Consider the following 22,356-nt stretch of genomic DNA (forward strand, 5'->3'; position numbering starts at 1 on the left):
TTTTTTCCCTTTATAGTGGAAATGGGCTTTCATGCTGAGAAGAGAATCAGACTAATGGTCAAATGATGCTGCAGAATTGACTGTTTATGTGTTGTGATCGCTGTTGATTTTTAGAGGTAAACATAATATAACGGTAAACGTAATATAAGTCAGAAATTTGGTATGTTTTCATTTATTTACATTTTGAAATGGCCACACTGTAGCCTTTCTGTAATTCATAAACCACTCTTTGATAAATTCAGGATTCAAGAGTCAAGATTTATTTCTATTGTCATTCCAAAAAACACTTCAGGATGTGCAGTGTAGAACGAAATTGCGTTGCATTGGACCAGCATAAAAACAGACATAGAAACCCACAAAAATAATGCAGTTATAACTAATGTAAAAATACATTAAATAAGATAGCCAGTATTTAAAAAAATATGAGTGATGAAGAAATACACATGTATATACACGCATATCCCCACATTCCTATACATAAACACACATCACATGCACACATACTGTACATTCCACCTTGTCTAAGTTCAGTGTGGTGCTATTCAACAGTCTGTTTGCAGTCGAGACAAAACTGTCGCGGAACGGCACAGACCTCCTCCTCAGGCTGCGATGCCGCCTGCCTGAGGGCAGGAGAGAGAACAAACTGTGCCAAGGGTGTGTAGAGTCCTTGATGATTCTTTGCTATTGAAAGGCCACGTTGTTCGGCCAGGTTTTAAGGGAAACGGTGTGTCAACCGAAACTCAAGAGTGGTCCCTGAATGTTCCACAGAAACACCGCGCCCCACCCTACTTTATCTGCATCAGGTGACACCCAATCATAGCAGTGCTCCAGGGCTCGGGGCCGCGCCAAGTCTGTATCGGAACTCGTGGACGCGCTGCAGGTAAACGCAGGTGTGTTGTCCCGCAATTTGAAGGAGACTCTGTCATCCAGACCACAACTGTGGTGAGACAAGTTCACTAAGGATTAACTGTTACAGATGGAGTATGGACAGGCGAGAAAATTAATGATATGATTTTTTTTTTGTGAGAAGCTGAGTTTGCTCTCACCTCAACTACTTTTCGGCTCTGAAGTTGGATGGAGTGATTGATATTTACATCGATCTGGTACTGTGTAGGAAGGCTGTGGGTTTTGTGCACAATGGATTCAAGCATTACAAGGCGAACAGGAGTTTTACTCATTATTTTCACCTTTTCAAGTCTTCTGCGCGACTCTAGAGGGGATGTGCCAACCATACAAACCGGCGGAATTGTCACGATTTTGCCCCCGGTTAACCCCGATAATGCCCCCCAGGCCTATACAGACGCGGTACAGGAAAAAATGCCAGTGTTTACTATGAATTACCAAAGAATACAGATACCATTTGAGATTACTCTTTGGGTATTGCTGGCTTCATTCGCAAAGATTGGTGAGTAACAGTAACATATCCTGAAGGTGGTGGTTTTATTGACACTGAGATCAAATCTACCTTATTATTTTATCAGTAATAGGTGTAACATTTTCATAGAACTAAAGTTAGCCTACATGTCTTTTCTCAGGTTTCCATGTGTACCACAAGATAACAATCTGGGTACCAGAGTCATGCCTTCTGATCAGCATTGGTCTGATAGTGGGTGGCATCATGTACTCTGTCCATGAGGAGCCCCCTGCTGTGCTCTCCAGAAATGTCTTCTTCCTCTACATGCTGCCCCCTATTGTCCTTGACTCGGGCTACTTCATGCCAACCAGGCCTTTCTTTGAGAACATCGGCACGGTCTGTTAATATCAGCCACGGTTTCCTAAAACAGATTCAGCATCTTGTTCTCACGTAAAGACAATATGACATTTTCTTTTTGTGTTTTCAGGTGTTGTGGTTCGCTGTGGTGGGGACTCTGTGGAACAGCATCGGCATTGGCATCTCTCTGTTTGCCATATGCCAGATTGAGGCGTTTGGTTTGCAGGATATCAACCTCCAGGAGAACCTGCTGTTTGCCACCATCATCTCGGCCGTGGACCCTGTGGCCGTGCTGAGCGTGTTTGAGGACACGTCTGTGAACGAGCAGCTCTACATCGTGGTGTTTGGAGAATGCCTCTTCAATGATGCTGTCACTGTGGTGAGTGGGCTGAGGCAGAAGCTGTGAAAGTGTTTGACTTTTTGAACACTCTTTTTGATCTCTGCGATGAGGCATATCTCTCTATGTACAGTTATGTTCAAAATAATAGCAGTACAACATAACTAACCTCTGGTAGAAGTGATATTGCTACGTGGCAAATAATTTAATAGTAAGTATTGTAGAGTCATAGAAAACCAACAGACCCTGCATGACATGCATGTTGCTCATTGTGGGTAATTGAATCTGTGATTGAAAGGGGCATTTTTAAAATAATAACAGCGTTGTGTTCAATTAGTGAGGTGATTGATTCTGTGAAAAAAAACAGTGTCAATTATGGCCCACATTTAAGGAAGGAAGGAAGCAAATGTTGTGCATGCTGGTTACAGTGCATTGCACTGAAATTGACATTGCTTTGAGGAACAGCAGACTTTGATTAAAAAATTGATTGGAGAGGGAAAAACATATAGAGAAGTGCAGAAAAGTATAGACTGCTTAGCCAAAACGATTTCAAATGCCTTGAAATGGCATCCAAAGTCTAAGCAACATGGGAAAACGGTCAACTACCATTCGAATGGATCAAAGAATAGCCAAAATGGCAAAGGCTCAACCAATGATCAGCTCCAGGAAAATCAAAGAAGGCTTGACTACCTGTGAGTACTGTTACGATCAGAAGAAGGCTATGTGAAGCAAAACTATCAGCTAGAAGCCCCCGCAAAGTCCCATGCTGAAAAAAGACATGTACTGAATAGGTTGAAATTTGCCAAAGGACACATTAACTGGCCAAAGCAAAATTGTTCTCTTTTGGCTCTAGGGGCCACAGACCGTTTGTCTGACGACCCCCATGCACTGAATTCAAGCCCCAGTACACTGTGAAGACAGCAAAGCATGGTGGTGCAAAAATCGTGTTATGGGGATGTTTCTCATACTGTGGTGTTGGGCCTATTTATCGCATATCAGGGATCGTGGATCAGTTTCAATACATCAAAATACTTGAAGAAGTCATGCTGCCTTATGCAGAAGAGGAAATGTCTTTTGAAATGGGTCTTTCAACAAGACAATGACCCAAAACACACTAGTAAGCGAGCAAAGTCTTGGTTCCAGATGAACAAGATTGATGTTATGGAGTGGCCAGCCCAATCTCCGGACCTCAATCCCATAGAACACTTGTTGGGTGACATCAAAAATGCTGTTTCTGAGGCCAAACCCAGTAATGCAGAGGAATTGTGGAATTTAGTTTAATCGTCCTGGGCTGGAATACCTGTTCACAGGTGCCAGAAGTTGGTTGACTGCAAGGAACACAGATGTGAAGCAGTTGTCAGAAATAAGAGTTATTTAACTAAATATTAGTGCAGTAATTCAAAGTAAAGCAAACCCTTGACATATTAAATGTTTGAGTTTGTAAAGAAAAATGCAAATACTACTATTTTTTTGAACAGCCTAATATTGCTTTTTCTTCACTTTCTGTGAAGGTTTAACACTAACGTGATCAATTGTGGTCATATTTTGATTTGGAATTTAATGTGCAGTGTTCCCAATGCATTGATATTATGGAATTAAAAGCTATTCTAAGGATTTTGAGCATTATTCACTTTTTTAAACACACTATTATTCTGAACATAACTGTATACAGTATGTGAGCCTGCTCTACCAACCGAGCCAACCCGGCCACACATGCTCTTAGCTTTGATATTGCAACCCTTTTGTTTAGTTCACAGTAGTGATACAGAAAGGGAAGACAAACATTTACCCAGGAGACTGGGAAACCCAAGGCATGGTCAGGATAGAGAACTCTTTGCTGCAAAATTGCACCCATCAAACAATATGTAATATTTGCCAAAATTAGAAATACTTTTGGTGAGAACTGCAGTCAATAGTTAGGTTGAAAGTGACAGTTGAGACAGTTGAGTCCTGCAACGGCCCTTTGTTGTGTGTTATCACACACACATCACTCTCTCTCTCTCTCTCTCTCTCTCTGTCTCTCTCTCTCTCTCTCTCTCTCTCTCTTGCTCCCCCTTTCATATCTATCAACTGTAATAAAGGGAAAAGCCCCAAAAAGTAATCTTAAAAAAAGGTTCCTGTTTGGCTTGTCTCTGATTTTTCAATGGTTTGTTAAGGGAATTTGAAAAGCAATGTGAGACTCTGGTTTTGGTCTTCTCATGGGATTTGTTGACAAAAATATAGAATATCACTACCAGATGTATCGTTTTAAACTCATTAAGGACTTTATCAACACTGTTTGTTGCTGGGAAATTTGTTCCTGCATAGCACCCAATTGCTACTAGTCAGTACTAGTAGTAAACCCCTTCCTTGATCCAAATAAGATCCTAAAATGTTCCCTACCAGTTAAACTGTGACTCAGATAGTCTCTGACCAACTTAAAGCAAACCTTGAAAGGGCTCTATGGTATCTTGTCTTTGCCTCAGGTTTCACATAATTTCCAATATCTAGATTTTTTTTGCTTTTTCTAAAAATCTTGATAGTCGTGGGCAGTCAGACAGAAGATTTAAAACAGTCCCGTTATCATAAAAACAGCAGTGAGTTGTTAGAATATGAGGAAAAAGAACAAAGTCAGTTGCTCTGGCAAATTCTCTTTTTTCCATGAGTCATTCAGCACACATGGTGAAATGAGATTATCAAATTGCAAACAGTGCAGAGTAAATATTTCAATAAATCACCGTCATCTGTAACAGTGTCATTAGAGGCCACAGCCCTCGTCTTCTCACAGTGATGTGTGGCTGCATGAGTGTTTTAGCATGTATATGTGCATGTTTACAGGTGATGTACAACTTGTTCAACTTTGTGGCATTGATGCCAGAGGTGGAGCCAGTGGATGTTTTCCTCGGGGTGGGGAGGGTCTTTGTGGTGGGGCTCGGTGGGATGGGCTTCGGCGTTCTGTTTGGCTTCGTGGCTGCCTTCACCACAAGATTCACCTTCAAGGTCCAAGAAATCGAGCCCCTCTTCATATTCATGTACAGCTACTTGGCCTATCTGGTGGCCGAGCTCTTCAACATTTCATCCATCATGGCGTGAGTAGATTTAAAAAAAATTCAGGTTAAAAGATTTAAAGTTACAAGGATACAGCAAAAAAAACACATCTGCAGTTTATGTTTTTCTGCAGCATTGTGACCTGTGCTCTCACCATGAAGTACTACGTGGAGGAAAATGTGTCCCAGCATTCCTGCACAACCATCCGCCGTGTTGTCAAGCTGCTTAGCTCTATCTCAGAGACGCTCATCTTCTTCTTTCTAGGGGTCGTTACCATAACAACAGACCATGAGTGGAACTGGAGCTACATCCTGTTCACATTGCTGTTTGCTTTTGTATGGAGAGGTCTCGGTAAGGAGAGTTTACGAGTTTTTTTTTTAATTTTTAATTTTTTTTTAATGAACTCATTGGTTTCACGCTGTCCCACTAATCACAATTTGCAATAATGCACCAACAAAAGATCAGAAGAAGAAGCCTTCTATTGAGCAAAAATGGATGTAAACAATGCTTGTCAGACTTTGAAGACACACAATGCATTAATGTAAATAACCCTAAATGTAAACATAAATAACTTTTTAATTTGCCTCCATAGCTATGAGCTGAAAGCCTGCTAAAATATTAAAAAACTGTATACTATATCTTCTTGCTGCAAAGCACACTGAAACAGTCTTGATACTTTGAAGAAGAGAGGGCACCAAAACACTTTTTGTCAGCCTGGTGTTATGTTGCTCTTTAAAGTGCTCATATTATGCTCATTTTCAATATCATAATTGTATTAAGAGGTTGTACCAGAATAGCTTTTATGTTTATTTTTCAAAAAACACTAGATTTTTGTTGAACTGCACATTGCTACAGCTCTTCTTTTCACCCTGTGTGTTGAGCTCTCTCTCTGGCATCTCACTTCTGTTCCATCTTTGTTGGGAGTTGCACATGCTCAGTACCTTGGTAAGCACTGCTAGCAGTCAGTTGCAGAGCATGAGGGCGTGCCACGCTAGCAGCTAGGTGAGCATTATAACGTGTGTTACAAAGTGACGCACATTTATCACCGAAGTAAAGGCTGGACAGAAATAGAGCTGTTTGGAGCAGTTTGTGAACAGTGTTTTCTGTTGGCAATAGTAAGTCCCTTTGGGGTGGACTTTGGGCTTTTTCACTTTGTAAACCTATCATGTACACAAAAAGATATAGAACACAATAAAGGAAGGGAAAAAAGCCCCAAAAAACATAATATGAACACTTTAAAGCTGCAGTCATTGATCTATACGTGATTCTTTTGTTTATCACTTGGGGATGCAGAAAAGCTGCAAACACAACATATATTTGTTGGTGCAGCTTCAAATAACATCCTGACATTGTTCTTTCTTTTTTACCAGGTGTTCTGGTGCTAACTCAGATCATTAACCCTTTCCGCACCATCCAGTTTAACTTTAAAGATCAATTTGGTCTGGCCTACAGTGGTCTGCGAGGTGCAATTTCATTCGCCTTGGCCTTCACTCTTCCTGAAAACATTGTCCGCAAGCAGCTTTTTGTCACTGCCACCATTGCTATCATCCTATTCACTGTCTTTCTTCAGGTATGAGAGTGTCTGTGTATATTTTAAAACAGTTAACAGTTGCTGCGAATCATTCATGTCTTTCTAACGTGTGTGTCTCTGTGTCTGTGTGTGTGTGTGTCTGTGTGTCTGTCAGAGAGAAACAGACTGATGTCCTGTGTCATGATTTTCCTTGGAACACACCACATGATTTTAAAGTCCATCAGAATTGATTTAATTATCTAATAAGTTGTGCAGGTTTTGGATATGATGATCTTGCATTCCAACTCAATGTCCGACCGATTTCCAATCAAAATGTCATCTTTGTTCTCCAAAACAACCAGAAGCTGCTGCAATAAGGACTCTGGATTATGTACCTTCTACTTCAATTAATGTCCAATATTTTGAAAGTAATTTGGGATTTTAAAAGTCTTTTTCTTGGTTCTGTTGAATCACTGAACTTTTCTTCTCTCCTCCACAGGGCATCAGTATTCGACCTTTGATTGAGTTCATCAATGTCCGCAGAACCAACCGCAATCTTGACACTATCAACGTAGAGATTCACTGCAGGGTATACTACAGTTTGTATGTGTAAATGTGGTAGACGGATGTATGTTTTTTTTTTTGTGCACAGTTTGTTAACAGGTCTTACTTTGCTCTCAGCTTATGGAGCACACCGTAGCTGGCATTGAGGACCTCTGTGGACAGTGGAGCCACTTTTACTGGAAGGACAAGTAAGAACATCTCTCTCATCCTGTCTGCTCAACACAAAGCTTTTATATACAACATTTTACCAAATATAGTCAAGATAAGCGTACAAAATGTAATCTTAAACTACTCACCACTTCATATAACTTAATTAGAAGAGAAATAATCTGCAGTGAAACTGAAAGATATGGCAGTTTCATTTAACCCGCTCTCAGTTTCCTTCTTTGTTGTTTGACAATGCTATTGTTCACTCGGGGACTATGTGGCAAGGTTGACTAGTCACTCTTTGGTGTCGTGTTCAGCTTCCGCCGTTGGCAGTGACACAGATGTTGTTGTTTTTTTGTTTTTTTTCTAAAGCTCTGATTTGTTTTACTTAGGTCTTCTTTTCAGTCTTTTACCCCTTACAGTATTTGCATTACATGAATGCATTATATTACCACAGTGTTTTAGAGCATAGTTACCTGCTGCAGCTAAAAAGTTTTCTATCTTTAGCCAATAATGTTGCACAATTGTTTTATTCCTAGCTTTGAAAAAATATTCATTTTGTCATTTGATTTATTATAATTCCTTGAAAATGTAAACATTACTTAATTTTGTGAAAAGCCCAAATCCGTTTGTAAATATAGGTTTATGTCCACACTGTAGACTCACAAGGATTGATGTCTGAGTGAAAATGTATTCATTTTCATCTCACCAGAATAAATTACTTGCACCTACTGTTAGAAACGTATTAGGTTTGGAGTGTAGTTTCTGTGGGCAATTTAAACACAAACACATTTCAGATGAATTACAGTTTTGACATTTTATGTGACTGTGTACACGCTTCCTCCTCTTTCTTTAATCTCCACTGCTTACACTACTACCTTTTATGCCATGCCTTTTTATCTCTCCAGTGTTCTTTCTCTTCTTTGTAGCGTTCTCTTACACACTCTTAATGGTTTTCCAGTGAGTTGGGGTTTTCATGAATGCAAATTTTAGGTTGGATTATGCTTTAAGGGCGGGTGTTTGTTAAAATCAGGTCAGTCACGTGGCCTCAATCCCATTGATCATGCGTTTCATTACTCAAGACCAGACTTAATGCAAAAATCTCTTTTCTCTTTTTTGCTCTTGTGTAGCCAGAGCAGAATATTTTTGTGTGTGTGTGTAATAGATCTTGATTGTTGTCCAAAAACTATTTAAAACACATCAATGAGCCACACCGGTAGTGCTGGGTGTCAAGCTCCTTCGTTAGGAACGCATTGTTGGTTTCGATCTCAGATATTTCTGTTTCACACAAGCTTCCACCCTAACCAATGTAATCCCCTTTCTCTCCACGTCAGGTTTATGAAGTTCAACCATAAAATCCTGCGGAAAATCCTGATCCGAGACAACCGGGCTGAGTCCAGTATCGTGGCGCTGTACAAGAGGCTGGAATTGCAGAATGCCATGGAGATCCTGGGCAATGTGTCTGAAGACATCAGCACTACTCCGTCCATTGTCTCTCTCTAGTATGAAACCTTCATCATGTCTTTCTGTTTCTGTGACAATCACACTACCTCCTTACTGTCTGTTCAGATTATAGTGATTAGAGAAAGTAATCAGTTTTCATCTGTCTTTTAGTGAGGAAAAGAAAAGCTCTGCCAAGCCTAAGAAGACGTTCCTGGCAACTGACGTGAAGAACATGCATGACATGCTGTCCAAGAACATGTACAAGATCAGGCAACGGGTGAGATATGAAATCTTCCTGCAGAATAAAAGCTGTGGACACATCATTCTGCTTTTTTCCCTATTCCCTTCTTCTCTTGTCAAACATCACGGTGGTGGAAAGTAACAAAGCATTCAAGGACCATATTTCAGTGCAGTTTTGAGATTTTTGTGCTTAGGTCCTAGCATATCTATGTTATACTTCTATGGTGCGCATGGGCGGCCAAAACTCTCACTTCAGCATCATTAGCTGTATATTTTAATGCAAAACGTAAACAAGGGGTTTACTTGAGTTTCATTTGAACTACTGTTTAGGTCTTAAGAAGTTAAAAGTGTCCAAATATTTCACAAAAACAGCAGAGATTAGGGGACAATAAATCATACAAATTTGAGCAGGTGCACTTTTTCTTCTTTTCTTTACCATTATTCATTTTACGACCCCTCAGATTTATGTTGTGACCCTTTGGAGGGGTCGGGCCCCTATGTTGGGAACTGGAATAAACTATTGAACAGTATACTAAGTAGTTTACAGAAATTCCATCATGCTGATTACACAGTAATGCATCTACTGTATATGGAAAACATAATAATGTCATCTATAAGATCAGCCGCAGGCATAGACTGTAGATCACAAACTATCCTCCTGACTTTTCTTCCACCGTTGATGCAGCAGTGGCACTACAGCTAACACAGACAATATGCAAATACTACTACAACACTGCTCCCAAAGGCACTGTTTGACTAAGTAAAGGCCAAAAGCTACCCATACTTTATAAGCATTTGCATTTAACTGTTGTTGTAGTAAACTTTCACCTGCTTACAGAACATAAAGTAATGTTTTGCATGTCTCACATGTTCTCCTCTACTAAGCTAAAACAGCCACCTGCGTCTCTTTTTCCCAAATACAGTAGTAGTGGTAGTGGTTAGTAGTAGTAGTAGTAGTAGTAGTAGTAGTAATAATAACTAACGGATACAATAAAAAAAAAGTACTCCAATAGAAAATCCAAATGGGTAAATGAGCCATTATCCTGTTCTCAAATCGCTTGTGTATGCATTTGCATTGTATTTATTTATTAAGGGAAACTGTGTTGTGTATGTTTATGTGTGAGCTGCTGGATAATCAAATTCCCTCACGTGGATGAAAGAAGTATCTTCTATTTCACTATCCTCTGTTTTTTACATGAAAAGGAATTACTGTAGAAGCATGAAAAGACAAGAGTACCGTTTACATTACATTTACCTAAAGTCCCGTGATCTCTGTTTGTTAGACATATTTGTCTGTAATCGGGTGAACAGTCGTCATTTTCATCCAGTGGTGGATCTAGAAAATTTTACATGGGGTGGCAAAGGGGTGACAAAAGGTCTTGGCAGGGTGGCATTGGAAGACGGTATACAAAAACCCCCATATGTAAACGGATTGTGTGGCAAATAGGGGAAAAACTGTAAAACATTAGATAATATATTTATATACTGTATGTGCATCTTTACATACCTACATACCCTATACAACAGAAGAGAAATAGCAAAAAACTGAAAATGTAATTTTACTGATTGACATGATATGCTATTGTACTGCAATTTATATAGAAGAATAAAAACATACAATGTGGTCCAGGGGTAATTGCAGACCTACCCTCTTCCTCCCTGTCATCTCCATCTGCCTCCTCTTGATCACTACCTGCCTCTGTCCCTCTCTCTTCATCGGCAGCCTTCTCTTCGTCCCTCACAGTCCTTTTTCTCTTCTCCTTCACTTATTTCTCCATCTTCTTCTGTGGCCTATTCCTGCTCTGACCCTCATGGTCTCTCCAGTTTACTGCCTTCTCCTTCTTCATTTCCATCCTTCTCTTTATCCTGTGCACTTCTCTGAATTTCTTTTGCAAAAAAACATCTTTTAGCTTTCCTTTTCACTTTTAGGCTCCAGCTATTCTCTCCAGCTACTCTGGCCTGTAAAAATCAAGATGTGAAAAGCTCTGGTTAACCTTGTATCACATCACGCTGTAGCGTAAGTAGGCTAATAAGTAGGCCTAGCCTATAACAAATATAACATCAGGAAAGATTAATCACATGCACACAAGTTGTGTTTCAATTAGCCTACTTAATCCCATTGTATTTGTTGTTTGACAGTAAAGGATGTAACCTGGTTTAATTTGTGCTGCCTTATTGCCGTGATATGCGAGAGTACGTGGATTTTATCGTAGGCTACTGCTTAACTAAAAAAAAACGAGCAAGCATTGTCAAGTGGGTTGTAACGTGACGCCACCAAAAAACTACCATCTGTAAACGTTATGAATTCAAACATGCCAGGTTATTTTTTTTGGATAAGCTGTCCTTTTCTTTACTAAAATCAAAAATAATCAAAGGCAGAATGCTGTTACAAATCACGAGGGAGCAATTTCAAAACATCATGATGACATCTTGCAAAAATACATAGGAGCATTGTGTTGAGAGGACACAATGGAAACCTTTAGAGTGTTTGAAATGTTTGTTTTAGGTCTAACTAATAGCTGTAGGACAGAAAGAGCTATGTTGAGAGGGATATGTACAAACAGAGGTCTAAAGAGACATATAGACCTTCTGAGGTCAGATAGGTGTGGCCCGTTTGGTTGAATAATCTGAGCTTTGAAGAATGCGTCTCCTCTGAACACATTTTTTAACTGTCTATTGTCTGTTTTAAAAGAGGTTACTTTCAGGTGAAATCATTGTGGCAGCCTGCAGGCTCACACTTGTGAATTTACTACAGATGGACACGTCCTAAATAGTGGAACCTGTGAGCCGGAAGCCTCTAATTTGCGGTTACTTTTTTTGTCTTCTTTAACTAGACGGTGTCATACACAAATAAGCATGCCCTGCCCAACGACAGCCACAGCAGAGAGATATTGATGAGACGCCACACCAGCATCCGCTGCAGCCTCCGACCTGGCAGCTTTCAGTCATCGGTGAGTGAAAGCTCTCTAACTGGGGCTGATTTGACTTTAGACATTACATGAGTCTTGCAAACAAAGAAAAAATGTTTTCAGCGTCTTAGTTAGAAGTAAGGAAGTGAGAGCAGAGTTGAACTTTGTGAAAAATATGTTACTTTCAAAGTGTTCCAAGTTAAACATTTCTTTATCCCACCGCTCATTCATTATTCTCTTGCCAATTTTTTCACTCTGCAGTTTTATTTCCATATTTTAATGTCAGGTGGTGCCCAAATCCCACAAATACTTCTCTCTTCCTGCTGGGAAAAGTCTGGATGTAAAATTCCCTCCTGGGGGGAAAAGCTGTACAGGTACGCTTCACAAACTACTTTTAACCACTAAACAACCAGTTTTTTTCCCCTTTTTTATGTCCCTTTTAAGTAGATTTTAAAGTTGGAATAATCATTGTAAACGCAAGATACACTTAATAGTTTTCTTACCAGAGCTTTAAGACCGCACCTCACAGCTTTTTTCAAAAAATAAAACTGGCTCAGCTGTTTGTGTATCAGCTTGTTCTAGCTCTTCATTTAAGCTGCAGTATATGATGCTCAAACTGAGTGAAATTTTCTAATCCAAGATGTTTTTAGCCATACTAGCAGTGGGGCCCTTGGGATGGCAATAGGCCAATGACATTTTATACAAACATTCATCTGCACGAGATGAACATCCCCATAACATGATTTTTGCACCACCATGCTTTACTGTCTTCACAGTGTACTGGGGCTTGAATTCAGTGCATGGGGGTTGTCGGACAAACGGTCTGTGGCCCCTAGAGCCAAAAGGAACAATTTTGCTCTCAGTCCACAGAATGTTGCGCCATTTTTCCTTTGACCGGTCAATGTGTCCTTTGGCAAATTTCAACCTATTCAGTACATGTCTTTTTTCAGCAATGGGACTTTGCGGGGGATTCTAGCTGATAGTTTTGCTTCACATAGCCTTCTTCTGATCGTAACAGTACTCACAGGTAACTTTAAGTCTTCTTTGATTTTCCTGGAGCTGATCATTGGTTGAGCCTTTGCCATTTTGGCTATTCTTTGATCCATTCGAATGGTAGTTGACCGTTTTTTCCCATGTTGCTTAGACTTTGGATGCCATTTCAAGGCATTTGAAATCATTTTGGCTGAGCAGTCTATACTTTTCTGCACTTCTCTATATGTTTTTCCCTCTCCAATCAATTTTTTAATCAAATTCTGCTGTTCCTCTGAGCAATGTCTGGAAGGATCCATTTTGCTGAGTCTGAAATGCACTATAACCAGCATTCACAACATTTACTTCCTTCCTTCCTTAAATATGGACCATAATTGACACCTGTTTCTTCACAGAACCAATCACCTCACTAATTGAACACAACACTGCTATTATGAACATGGCCCTTTCCATTACAGATTACATTACACACAATGAGCAGCATGCATGTCATGAATGTTAGGTCTGTTGGTTTTCTATGACTCTACAACACTTACTAGTAAATTATTTGACATGTAGAAACTTCACTTCTACCAAAAACTATGATTTGCACTGACGTTGCACTGCTATTACTTTTGAAGTGTAAGTACACCCTCACAGATGTTAGCACCATTCCAGCTGTCCTGTGTATTTTTTGTATTATTTGATACACTTTTCCAAAAATCATCTTGTTTAGTATATTTTGGAACTTTGAGAACTCCACCAGAATTTCAAATTAGGTGATGTAGATTTAAATGTTTGGCTGCACAACATTAGTTTGTCAAGACTGATCCAGCAGCAGGTTAGCGAGTTTTACCAGGTAAAACTTTGTGCCCACATTCATTTCCTCATTCATGAAGGACCTTTCCAGTGTTGCTTACATGCAATTATGTGATTGCATAATTCTTTTCACTAAAGGTTTCCGTCCAATTTTACTATTTTCTTCACCTGTCCCAGATGATCTGGAAACAATGTCAGAGGTGGTCTACCACCCCAGACCCTCTCGGTTTGGCCGGCTCTCACGCTCCTCTTCCAGAGCTATGATGCCTCTACGCAGGCTGAACACCCTAACGGAGGCGCCCTCTGTTAACATGCTGGATGAAAGAACAAGGGAGGAGAGAAGCAAGTCAGGGCGCGGCACGTCCAGAAAAAACTCCTCCTCCAGTGATTCCCACATTGCTGCTCCACATCGTCCATTTCACTCCTATGTTGAAAATGACAGCAGCTCAGCTTATAACATTAGAAGTGGGCATCGTGAAGTGGAAGAGGAGCAGCAGCAGCCTCCACCTCCAACCCGGGCTGTTACACCAAGAAACAACGCAGCACAAAACCCTCTGCTCAGACGGCCTCAGTGGAACCCCAAGAAGATGTAAAAGAGTCTCTGGGCTTTCAATAGCACCGGGGTCTCTACATATAACTGTTTTTCTACCGTTTAAAGACCAAGTAAATTAACTGGAGATCCATTCATTACTTATTAAAGGTAAATCACCCTCCAAAAGAGCCACTTGGATCAGGACTGTATATCAACTCTCAACAGTTAGTCATTCTGACAGTTTTATCAGTGAACTTACACCATTGTGATTTTCATTGTTTTATCATCCCGTAGAATATTAAAAGACAATGTAACTTTTGTTTTGTCTGTTGTGTATGACAGGTGTATGATTGTGGATACAAGTTTTTTTTATATAGGCCATTTATGTTTGACATTAGAAACTATAGCTGTGCAGTACAAAGTACTCCTTGGACTACACTGATGGACCTCACAAATCCCACTTGGCTGCCCCCTTTATTATTTTCTTTTTCTGTAACAAATGTCCGATGTTGTTGAAAGCTGTTCTAGAACATTCTTAATATAACCATGATTACAATGTATGTTTTGAAATGTGGCACTGAATGCACCATCAAGAGAAGATGCAACATCCAAACTGAAGCATTGATTTCAGTGTTTCATATAAAACTCAAAAGTCAAGACTTTCATACAAAACCTTGTTTATTCCTGCAAGATGATGTTTGGCATTAATCTGCCAATCACTTCATTGGTCACTGACATCTCTGCGTAAATGAATAAAATGTTCCTCAACCAGGGGGTATTTGTTTAGTTTTTTACAAGTAGTGGTCAGAAAAAAAAACTTAATTTCTTAAAATCTCCATTTAAAAATATCCTTAAATAAATGAACACATCTCTAACTATAAAATTCAAGAGTCAGAAACAACATTTGATCACCATTTTGGATGCAGTGCATTTGAAGAAACAACTGGCATTGAGGTACTATGTGTTAAACTAATTATGGCTAACTAGGCTATTTGTAAACTACAACAGTGTAATCTACCTTGGGGTGGTCAGGCAGCCCAATTTCCCCAAAGCAACTGCAGGGTCAGCTCATTTATGAATGTGTGAAACATTACTGCCTGAAATGCGAAAGGAGGGTCATCTTTGTCTTGTATTTTGGTGAAGCAGTAGAAGTTATTTTAACTTGTAGTGTATCAGTAATTGCAGGGACTTTGGACAATATAGTGGTTAGAAGATTACATTACAGTGTGCATTGTTTGCAAGTAGTACAATATGTGCCATCACAAGACCCTTGTTTTTGTCTGATCAAACTTCTCAGCCCCAAATTCACATTAATGACGGCATTAGTTTTGAGACCGCTCTTCCTTACAGAATGGCTGCAGTGCTGGTGGTGATGAGCCATTTTGACTCTGTTAAGTCATCACATCTACAGAAAGGATTAGCAGACGCACTGGGCAGGCCATTTTGTTCACACTACGAGTCTGCTGTTCATCTTCACAGCTGGCCTTCTACAAATAAGAGCACTTCTCTGTGTGGAAGAGTAGCATTGATTTTTAAATTAATTTAATTACTCAGCGTTTGGCTTTTGTTTCCCCCCTCCCGTCCCATTTGGGGATCCTGATGAGCAGTAAACATACAGCCGCAAAGGCCAAGACAACTCCCATGCTGGGGGGACCACAAGGGCTGAACTCCTGTGCAAGACCAGAGAGGAGAGGGGCCAGGACTCGACCAACGGCTGTAACTGACTGCCCGGCTCCAATCAGAGTCCCACTGGCCTGGACCCCTCCTCTCTGCAGCTCCAGGTCTGTGATACATGTCCGTCCAATAGTGGTGGAAATAGCAAAGAAGGTGGAGGTAAGCAGTACCTGTGACACACTGGGAGCTGCAGCGTACAGGAAAATGAGCAAACCGGTAAGAACTGTGGAGTGAAGCAGAAGAGCAGGCATGTTGTTCCCATACAGCTGGGTGACGGGCCCCACCAGGAACCCAGCCAGGGCCCCTAAGGTGCTGCTGTAACTGATCAGATAACCCGTCACCTTTGGTTTAAGTGAAAAACGCTCCTCCATCGCCAGGGAGAAGTTACTGTAGTAAAGCATGATAGCTATAGCCATCAGAAGACGCACTAGGAAAAGGTCCCACATGTCAGAGGAGGCCACCATGTGGATCTTGGATCCCACTGAGGACAGCTGTCTCCAGGCAGGCCGGAGCAGAGACACCTCCCTCCACCTGAGACCACCTACGTGCTTCCCTGGAGCTATGGATCCTGGGTCAGTGTCTGCTGCCAACACTGGGGGGTGAGTACTTGCATTAGAGCCATTGCGAACCGGCTTACGGCAGTTTTTCTCATTACAACCTTTACTTGTGTCGTTGTTTGAGTTGGTGTCCTTACGGTGAATCAGCGTCTCACTCCATGGTAGCATCCATACAAGCCCTGGAATAATAAACACATAATGTTTGATAAATATTTCAAACACTAATGATTTAATTATTTCTCTCCATTTCCCACCCACCTGCATTGGTAAGGAAGATGACTGCACAGGTAAAGGAGGAGGTATAGAAACCACCTTCATGCTCCGTGAGGTAGCCACCCACCACAGGGCCCAGGATGAAGCCAACACTGGACGCTGCATTAAAGTGTCCCATTACCAGAGGACGCTCTGACTCAGACACCAGGTCAGACAGCAGGGCTCTGCAGATGGACAGGGAGTGCTTGAACAGCCCTGAGACAGAAAACAGTCACTGCACTGTGAGGATGAGAAGGTGACTGATCATGCCTAGTCTAGTCAGTTTATTTTAACCAAGAGCAAAGAAGCAGAGTACATCTGCAACTGCTGTGTTTTTTTTTTATACAACTGGAATGAGAAGTTTTGAGTTGTGAACCCCAAAGTGAAAATGAATCAGGTAGGTATGTACAGCATAGTATATAACTATTTTATTGAAATAAGTGACTTAGTAGTAGTAGTAGTAGTAAAGTCCTTTTTAAGTCCACAAGACCATCAAACAACGCAACAATGCATTGATCCCACTAGGCTTATTTTAGTCTTTCCCATATTAATAAATGTAACTATATCTACTTTTTAAAGTTTCAAAATACGTATTGGTGCATTCAGAAACAAAGCATGGTTAGGGAAGGAAGTATGCAACATTAGGGCAAATATTTTGATTGGATCAATCATATAATTATTTTAAAGTACCCATATTTTGGTCATTTTCAGGGTTCATAACTGTATTTTGAGGTTGTACCAGAATAGGTTTACATGGTGTAATTTTCAAAAAACCATATTTTTGTTGTACCGCACATTGCTGCAGATCCTGTTTTCACCCTGTTTGTTTAGGTCTCTGTTTTAGCTACAGAGTGATATATCTCACTTCTATACTATCTTTGTTGGGAGTGGTACATGTGCAGTAGCTAGGTAAGAGCACATCAGCTAGATAACTCTTTCTCCAACTTTGGTCAGTACCAGGCAGGATTAGCTGGGAGACTTCTACTAAACAAGGGCACACTTGTAGAATACCTGCAGAACAGGGACAGGAAGTAGTTCTTTTGTAGATTATAGTGAACTAGTGTGTGTTTTGGCAGTGTTTTGCCATTGAGAACGACCTAGCATGCTAGCACTAGCATGTGCTACAATTAGCCACCTAATCTCAGCTAGTGACGTAGAAAGCCGTGCAGATTTTGAACAGCTCACCCAAAGACTGAATGCACAGGACATTCAGAAACCCGTATCTCCCTCAAAACAGCATGGATAGTTTTTCAAGTTTGTATGTGTGTGGAAGCACCAGAGAGACAAAATAACATGCCAAATCCCAGAAAAAGTGTTTTTTTTTCATAATATGGGCACTTTAAAAGATGCTTAGTTTAATCGGAACCAACTGTTAAGCAGTATTTAATGAACATTTGAAAATATTGTGAAAATACAGATCTATTGACGTTCATAGACTTTTTTCACACCACAAATTTTGACTTGTCATAGGAGGAAAATCACAGGTGTAACTAATAACATTACAATGAAAAGCTGAATGGAATTTAGCCATCATTGATTTTTATTATTTACACCTGTAATTTTCTTCCTGTGACATGTCATAATGTCTTAAAAAGTTTCAGTGTAGTTTGGGACTTACCCACAGGAATCCGTGCAAAGACAAACAAAGCAATGCTGGTGGACACTCCGAGCAGCCCATAGCCCAGAGTGCTCAGCAGCAGGCAGGTCAGCAGAGAGTACCGCCGTCCCACCACATCACTCCAGCTGCCCTGCCGATCACACAGGAAATGACACACAACCAGGAACAAAAGTCAAAACAAATTTCCCATTCTCTAAAAATATACTTAGAAGAGAGATTTTCGATCTTTATACAGTCCTGTAAAACAGGGCGGAGTTGAGGCTTAAACTTCAATCCTAATGCATTGATCTGGGATTAATGACAAATCACAACGAATGGAGACGAGCAGAGACAAGTATCTCTGTACACAAGTAGTGTACGGAGATGATAAAATGAAGCAGGAATCCCAAAACTCCAAATTTCCACTTAACCATGCAGCTGTTCATATAAGCCTTTATCAGATTATGTCTCGACACACACACACACCACACACACACACACACACACAACACACACACACACACACACACACACACACACACCACACACACACACACACACACACACACACACACACACACACACACACACACACACACACACACACACACACACACAAATAATGAAATTAGGACCAATTGAGTTTGCTGTGTACTGGGTGTAGCCTGGTGGGATTATTATAGAGACCCAGCTGTTCATGTATCCTTACGTTATCAGTATTTAACCATTCTGCACACGGGAACCAACAGATGCCTCCTTATCTGTTTAATTTGTCCCATGACCCCTGAAATTTAAACCAATTTTCAGGAGTTGTGGGCGGCAGGAGAAAGACATGGAAAGCTGAGAGTCTTGCGTCAGATGCCATGCTTCTTGTAGAGTACTGTGCATTTTTTTTTAAAGCAACAGCTTGGACATAGTTTTAATCATCAAAGCTTTGATTTTTCATCAAAAAAGTATAGATTAGATTACTCCTTAATGACTAGTCATAGCGTGTCAACAGGTAAAAATGCATTTCTGTGTGAGGCAACAAGGATTTAGGAGGTGTATACAAAAAGAATACCTGCATCAGCGGCTAACTAGGGTACTGTAGCTTGTTTTGGATGTACAGATACTGGGTGTATTGTGTAACCACAACCAACCTATACCAGCTAGAGTTTATTGTTTTCATTAAATACCAGAGAGGACATGGAATGCAACCGCTTTGGGCACTAACTGTGAGCATGCCTTTGTCAATCAGGGGAGGCTGAATGGAGCTTAGAGACAGAGACTTTTCAGAGAGAAACAAAGTAAATACTTACAACTAGTGTGCTTGAGAAGAGCTGTAACATCCCATATGTAGATCCTGCAACAGTTTCATATTAGTTTTAATTCACACTTATAATATACAATCTATACATAACCTATACACAGAGCAGACACCATGTGTTCAGGTGCAACAATTAATCAATCAATACCTACAAATACAGCACTTTTATGAATATTTTGCATTATCAATTAATTACATTCAGTTACTTGTTTGGTGCAACCAAAGGGTCCAAAACTATGGTGGCCCTGAGAGCTCAACTCACCGCAATGTAAGAAAACGCACGCAACTTAATGTTTCAGCACTGAGTGACTGTTGTAAACAGATACTATGTTGTGCACATTGCAATTGTTTTGCTAGCAGTGTCCTTATGACAATCATTTTCTCCAAAAATCTAATTTTTTATTATCCGGCGTTAACTCTGGCAAGCAGACAAATATTTGATGACAAGACTTGAAGCATGTCAGCTTGCTGCCTAATTAAGCGTTACCCTGGAGTTCACCTGCTATGATGATAATGGATTACAATTTACCTACAATACCAGCCACAGTGGGACTTGCTCCAAGAGCTTTCACATGATGACTCAGCAGCGGGATGATCATGCTCACCCCAAACAAGTCCTAAAGAAGAAAGAATTTAGGAATGAGTCCAGAGGTATCCAGCTGTTATCGTTATCAAGATTTTATCAAAAACCTCTGAACCGAAGAAAACATTTCCACGTTTGTGAGTTTAAGGATAGTTGCAGCAGCCTCAGAATCTTTTAATCACCTTTAATCAGATGATCATTTAGCCAGATATGCAGACTGAAATGTAAAACTAGTTCTCTGAAGAACGACGGCTTTGCCATGTCCTTCAATTCACGAACGCATCGGTCCAAACAACCTGCTTTGTTCTACAACATCTCCTTCATTTAGTAGCTGCACACCTGATTAATTTAGGGTGACATTTTTCCAAATACAACATATGTATTCGTATCACATTCATTTATTTTTATTTTGAGTGGTCATGAAGTATTTTTGATGCATCTTTAAGAAGAAAACACTTTTGAAACTGCCACAACAGCTCCATGTGTGTATGCTCCTATGCTAACATGTTATATGGTACAGTAGGTATTACAGATGAAGAAGAAATCTGTGTCTTCAGATTCAGATTTAACTTAACATGAAACAGTCTTAAAACTAGACATACATTTTTACAAACCATGCTTGAAGATGCATTAACTAACTACAGGTAAGTACGACAGGTCAGTGTTTCAGGGGTCTGTGCAAGCAAGGGTATGATTTAAGTAAAGGGAATATAAACTATAACACTTGCTGCTGTTGAAGACGTCAATACATCCTGACATTATCTAAAGGCTGTGATAAACAGTCATCCTTTTAAATGTAGCAGACTTACACTTCTAAAACCTCCTTTGCAACATTTAAAGTACTAGGCCTACATTTGAATTTTAAATCAAGACCTCTAAAGTATTACAGTAAAGGCCCTGGTGGCTTTTTGGACGGATGTGCAAATTTACAGTTTTGACAGTTTTTTTGTGTACAACATTTTAAATTGTATGTTTTTTGTTTTATTCATATAATTTAATTTTGAGAAAAATACTTTTCGAGTAATATCAGTATTATTTCTGTAATGAATCATGATTTTACATAGAATAGAATAGAATAGAATGCCTTTATTGTCATTATACACAAGTACACGGTATTTGTGCAACGAGATTAAAGCAATCCCTTTACAGTGTTGACACAAAAAAATATAAGAATATAACAGTATAAAATATCAAAAATATAAAGTCAAAGATATAAAGTGTAGTGACTGTCAAGTATACATATATAAATCAGCTTGAATAAGCATAGGTAAGTGTTAACACTCAATAAATAATATTGCACAGTGATGGAATGAAATGATTAAGTACTAATATTAAGTAAATAAATATTGCACAGTAATGGAAAGGTTAACATCACCTGCAAACACCTAGAGGATACCTTGGTCAATGTTTGTATAGATTGAACAAGGAAGTGTCTAATCTCTGAATTGTGAAATGCATTTTTTTTTTTATTTTTTTTTTTTAAATCATTTGAGTTGTGAAAACATGACCTGACAGTCCACTCAGTCAAGTCTCCGTTAGTCACTCACCATGAAGCCCACCACATAGATACACTGTATAATCCTCGTCCGTCCTCTTGGTTCTGAAATAAAGGACTACATTTCTGGATGTTCATCATCCCGCTGTGACAGCACGGCTACAGCCAAAGCGGAAGCGCTCATCCGCTCGACTGGAAAACACAAAGGGCACGTCTCGATCCCAGGAGGGTCTCTCACTTAAAAGGGTGATGAGAAACCGCTGAGAAACAAATGTGTCAGGTGTAAAAAGCGGCGGGGTTTAAAGAGATAGTAGAGCCTACAATGGGAGCTGACTGTTCGAGTCGTGGTTATTTTCTCAGGCGTTGAAACTGCAGTGTTGTTCGGTCTGACCGTCCCTTCTCTCCACAACCCCGCGGCGGCTCTGACAGTTGGTATCGTCCGCTGACGTCACACACCTGTCTTGGGAAATTCTTGTTCATTATTTTTTTTATTTTTTATTTTTTGTTTTGTTGTTCTTGTTCATTAACAGATAAGGGGGAAAATTTTTTTATCATTTTATTTTTTCTTCATTTTTGGTTTTAAAATATGATACTCATGTATTATATATCCCACATAACAAATGAATGATCTTTCTCTGGAATACGTATTTTCCCAAGCTCTGTATATTGTTTTCAGCTGTAAGA

The 22,356-nt window shown here is 39.9% G+C and overlaps 2 protein-coding genes across 3 annotated transcripts; one reads left to right on the plus strand and one right to left on the minus strand.

Annotated features, from left to right (window-relative positions):
* The first annotated feature begins 778 nt into the window (after positions 1-778).
* On the plus strand, positions 779-15,026 carry slc9a2 (solute carrier family 9 member 2). Its single transcript, XM_032529159.1, has 13 exons — positions 779-1,405; positions 1,536-1,750; positions 1,842-2,090; positions 4,866-5,116; positions 5,209-5,426; positions 6,446-6,645; positions 7,085-7,174; positions 7,267-7,337; positions 8,631-8,798; positions 8,911-9,016; positions 11,814-11,930; positions 12,175-12,262; positions 13,854-15,026. The coding sequence occupies exons 1-13, from the start codon at positions 1,138-1,140 to the stop codon at positions 14,267-14,269; spliced, it is 2,457 nt and encodes an 818-aa protein (XP_032385050.1). The 5' UTR covers positions 779-1,137; the 3' UTR covers positions 14,270-15,026.
* Positions 14,871-22,070, minus strand: mfsd9 (major facilitator superfamily domain containing 9). Of its 2 annotated transcripts, none has more exons than XM_032529218.1 (6): positions 21,725-22,070; positions 20,124-20,211; positions 19,587-19,630; positions 18,310-18,439; positions 16,752-16,907; positions 14,871-16,618 (listed from the first exon to the last, which is right to left on the minus strand). In XM_032529218.1, the coding sequence occupies exons 1-6, from the start codon at positions 21,725-21,727 to the stop codon at positions 15,759-15,761; spliced, it is 1,281 nt and encodes a 426-aa protein (XP_032385109.1). In that variant the 5' UTR covers positions 21,728-22,070; the 3' UTR covers positions 14,871-15,758. The 2 variants fall into 2 exon arrangements, with proteins under 2 accessions (XP_032385109.1, XP_032385108.1); XM_032529217.1 differs by having other exon boundaries at positions 16,698-16,907; positions 21,725-22,066.
* Between the last annotated feature and the right edge of the window lie 286 nt (positions 22,071-22,356).

This window comes from Etheostoma spectabile, chromosome 11 (assembly GCF_008692095.1).
Source record: "Etheostoma spectabile isolate EspeVRDwgs_2016 chromosome 11, UIUC_Espe_1.0, whole genome shotgun sequence".
NCBI lineage: Eukaryota > Metazoa > Chordata > Actinopteri > Perciformes > Percidae > Etheostoma > Etheostoma spectabile.